Here is a 4,647-nt window from a genome sequence, read left to right as displayed (position 1 = left end):
GTCATAGGGAAAATGCTACAAGATCACGTGACCGGAATTTATTTTAAAAAAAAGTCAAAACCATCACTGAACACTAAAGTCGGAGTTATGGCATACAAGCTGCGGATCCACGCGCTGATCATTTCTTTTCTGAACTCCTCTCTTGTTCCAACTCCCATCAGAGAGTTTTTTCCAGTTCATTGAACACCTGTGAAATGTCTAAGCATAAAAGGAATTGAAATCTATATTACCCCTAACTGGTACCAGCCAGTACAGCGCTGTGGTTTCCTTCTCATGACTTTTTACTTTCATGATTCCCAGGGACTGCAGACCCTGACATGACAACCAAGAGATTTCAATTAAAAAAGGCGGTTGTTTATTTGAAATGTATAAAAGCTGCACAAGCTTGCATTCTCAGCACATAATGAGAGTGAATGGAAAAACAATAAAAGTGTACTTAGAAACGCCCTCCAGGACGGATTTACCATCAAAGAGTTGTCCTGGACTTTGCATTGTGTTAAAAGACCAGGGGACATGGAGACACTATGGCAGGGATGGGACATGTGATAAATAGAACTTAGAGCACACAGAAGTACTAGTACATTCTTTTAGAGCAGTGTTTTTCAACCAGTGTGCCGCGGCACACTAGTGTGCCGTGGGAGTTGGTCAAGTGTGCCGTGGGAAATTGCCCTCATTAACTGAAAAATTAAACATTTCCCATCTCCAGGATTTCAGCTCTCTGTTCATCCAAACAGGCCCTGATAAAACACTGAAGAGTTAGGAATATAAAAGATCGTAAAATACTTTTTCTTTGCGTTTATTTTATTTTATTAAAGACATTTTGATAAGAATGACGTACCGCGATTCAGCTGCAACTCCGGCTGTATTTTGGAAAAGTCCCGTCCTTTTAACTGTCTCCACCAATCATTCTTGGGGAGCTTAATCACATGTCATCAGTCTGACCAATCAGAAGTGCTTAAAGTCTTCACTTCCTTGTCCCGATTTAGCTCGTAAAGTCGCTCAGTTCTAACAAAAATACCAGCTAAAGCTCGTCTTTATCGGTGCAGCTTTCCACAGAATCCGATGTCAGACCGTGGAACAAGTGAACAAAACAAGGAAGCTCAGAGACGCGATCTCCGCCGGCCGTTTAATGCACTACATCTCCCATGATGCATTGGGTTGTGAGAGTGACAGCGCTCAAGGAGATCTGTTGTTAAACGTCTTGAAATCAACGAACACACATCAAACTGTTTTTACATCTTCTAACTTAACTTTTATTGCATCTTTTAGAAAAAAAACAGCTGCAGTTTCAAGCTTTTTCTGCCACAATTATCTCAAAAATGCATGTGAGATTGTGGAGGGGCTGTAGATCAATACTACAGACTGAGTTTCTCCGTTTTTTTTGTTTTTTTTAATTTTTGGATCCTGGTGTGCCGCGGGATTTTTTTTAAGGTTAAAGTGTGCCGTGGCTCAGAAAAGGTTGAAAAACACTGTTTTAGAGAATGCTCCTCATCAAATACATAACCATAAAACCAATCCTCATCCCTTTCATTAATTTTCCATGCTGGTCAAAGACATGTCATAACACTCAAGTCTCTCCAAAGGGCTAAGAATGAAGTCTGGGTTTACACAATAACCACAAATACACAAAGCCTGCGAAAGATCCCCACAATGGGCAGCCTTGACTTCAAGATTCAAACAAATAAAAAATAGATTCACAAAACGTTCTTTGAAAAGAAGGTTGTTGAAGTTCGTCCATTTCTATACGTCACCAGGATTACATACCAACAACTGAACACACACAACCAAACAGCAGAACACTACCTATACACTGTATAAGGGGAAATACACAGATCTTCTTCTTTCTCTTTCGGCTTTTCCCATCAGGGGTCGCCACAGCGAATCATCGTTTTCCACCTCACTCTATCATGAACATCTTCTACCCTAACATTAGCCAACTTCATGTCCTCTGTTAAGACATCCATATATCTCAAAAAACATTTTCTGGTAACTGTGTTCCTGATGTCATGTTTCATGAGTCGCAGACATTCCCTTGATGTCCTTAGATATCACAGGCTTCTTTAGAAGTTATTAGGAATCCTCAAGCGTTTTTCTATGTCCTTAGGTGTTTCCAGGTGTCCTCCCATGTTTCTGATGTCCTTGGATGTTCTCAGCTTTACTTAACCCTTGTGCTATCTTAGATGACCACCCCCCCTTACTTTGACGTGTTCTCCCTACCATGATAAAGGTGGAAAGATTTCACGTAGTCCATGGACACCAGTGAGGTTAACAAATCATTGAAAAAATAAGGCTCAGAGCACTGTCTAGTGGGTCTAGATGACCCAACTCCCAATGGTAAAGTGCCTAGGATAGCACAAGGATTACATGTTCTCACGTGTCCTCAGGACTTTTTGGGTGTCCTCAGAACATTTCTGAAGACATAACTTGATTTGCACCCAGCTTAAAAAGGCCTATAACAACAGCAAATACTAAATAGTAACAGTTTTATGTATTTACACTTCCAGGGCAATAAAAGGTATGGCTTTAAAAATAACAGGATTGTTCTTTGCTGCTCTCAGCTTATCATGTTGAAGAGCCTGCTTTCATCTGCCAAGGCTGTGAGCATGGAGTTCATGTCACCGATGGCCATGTTGCTGATCCCTGCCGGCACTGATGCCAGAGCCACAGAGTTGCGGGGTGTGGTGAGGCGTGAGGACATCTGGGAGAGGCTGTGTAAAAGTCTAGGACTCAAACTCCCAGAAACCATGCTGGAGTGGTCCCCATAGTCGAGCATTGCATGCTCTGACCTCCAAATTTCACATGAGGATGAGTCTGTTGTGCTGCTGGAGACCTGGTTGACTCCTGGCGAAGCTGTGTTCACAGCAGCCATGTGGTTATTCGGTCCCCCAGCAGACATAGAGACCTCAAAGCTGACAGATAGTGGCTCAAAAGTTTGAGTCTGGCCTGTGTAAAAGTTGGCTTGGTTGTGGTCTTCTGATTTGCTGTCGTGGCTTGTGGACATGTTGCGTCTCTTCAGGGTGGCCTCAGAGCTATCCATGCTTGGACCTGAGGTTGTTCCAGATGACCTAGGAGTTTGGCTTGCTTGCTCGCTGAAACTGCAGTTTTGTCTGGTTACAGGCTTGGGTTCTGAGGGTGGTCTTGGTAGAAGCGTTCCACAATTCTGATGCAAGGAAAGGTTGCTGTAATTTTGCCCATCAGTGGGAGTCCTTGTTCTGTGAATGTGGAAGGCTGGATCAACCACACAGTTGTGGATAGGCTGCATGTTGGTGCTTCCAGATACTGATTTGGCATCCTGAGCTCTTACGTTAATCATGTTGCATTGTCTTAGCTGCTGATGGGGTCTGCGGGAGACTGTCATCAGCCTTTGGTTGTGCTGGTTCCCCAAACTCTGCATTGATGCATTTAGACTGATGGGAACAACCTGCTGACTGCTGTTGAGGTCATAATTTAGGTTCCCCCTGCAAAGCCTGGTTGTTGTGTCCATTGTCCCTGAGCTCACCTCATTCCACTGAACTGGCATGTTCTTGTTTGAGTTGTTGCATGATTCTGAGAATGGCTGCTGTGAGACCTCAGTACCCATCTGCAAGTCTTGATTGACCTGACTCATGCCAGAATTGACCATGGCCGTTCTATGTGCATAAAATGATGGGGATGGGGCTGTACCTGCCTGGTCACCCTGACTTTGGCTGCAGGGGTCACAGCTGTGAGCAGAATTCAGAAATTTGAGGTACTGAACCATGTCATCTGGAAGAACCATGTCTTCGTCTCCACTTGGTTCATCCCCAGTTTTCATCCCATCAGCTGCCATGTTGTCTATGAACACTTGCTCAGAAATGCTGGGGGGTCTAGGGACAAATGGGTTATATTGAAGACTTCCAGCGCATCCCAGCGTCGCCGGCATGTGATGGCGCTCAGACATTGATAGAGAAATAAGGGTGTTCAAGCTTTTTGAGCGTTGAACCCTTTTAAAAGAAAAACATTCCTGGTTGGGGTGATGCACCGGGTCACTCTCACGGCGAGGAAGGTTGTTGGGTACTTCATGGGGCATCATGCTTTGAGTGACATAAGTAGTCCCACTGTGCCGCCTTGGCACATTTCTGGAGAAAGGCTGATAAAATGTGTGAGCCAAGCCTCCCTGAGAGTCTCTGTAGACTCCCTTGCATGTTCTCAGACTCATTTCATTGGGAAGAGGAGTTGGTGGAGCTCCACCAGTGGCGGCAGCATACTTTGCTTTGAGTTGATAATGCTGAGCTGGGGTCAGACTGAGAATTCCTGGGAAGCCGACTCCCATCCCCCCGGAATAACTGGCCTCGCTGGAGCGGCGAGACAGGTCTGTGGAGATGGGGTCGTAGGATTCTGCTGAACTGATGTTGTTGTGGGGGTTGGCACCAAACTGAGAAGCCTCGCTGCAGTGACGGCTGGAGTAGCAGGGCAGTAAGTCAGAGGAGCACCGGCTCATGGTGTACGAAGAGCTGATGGTGCTGGTGGTGTTGTGGCGCCGCTCATTCATCTGGTTCAGCCGTGTGACTTCAACCGCCGGCTGCTCAAAGTACAAACTGCTCAGCGTTTTGCAAGTGTCCAGCAGGGAGCCTGGTAGACATGACAAACAGAACACATTAACAAGAAGACTACCGGCTCACGGCATTC

The 4,647-nt window shown here is 45.3% G+C and overlaps 1 protein-coding gene across 1 annotated transcript in view; it reads right to left on the bottom strand.

Annotated features, from left to right (window-relative positions):
* Positions 1–1,781: 1,781 nt before the first annotated feature.
* LOC144988789 (zinc finger protein GLI2-like) overlaps positions 1,782–4,647 on the bottom strand; it is a 126,831-nt gene continuing 123,965 nt past the window's right edge. The window contains exon 14 of the mRNA XM_078939716.1: positions 1,782–4,590. Within this exon, the coding sequence (XP_078795842.1) occupies positions 2,555–4,590 (2,036 nt within the window). The 3' untranslated portion in view covers positions 1,782–2,554. The remainder of the gene's footprint in view (positions 4,591–4,647) is intronic.

This window comes from Oryzias latipes, chromosome 21, assembly GCF_053564925.1.
Source record: "Oryzias latipes strain Hd-rR chromosome 21, Olatipes_Hd-rR_3.1".
Lineage (NCBI taxonomy): Eukaryota > Metazoa > Chordata > Actinopteri > Beloniformes > Adrianichthyidae > Oryzias > Oryzias latipes.
This window is presented reverse-complemented; position numbering and strand designations above follow the sequence as displayed.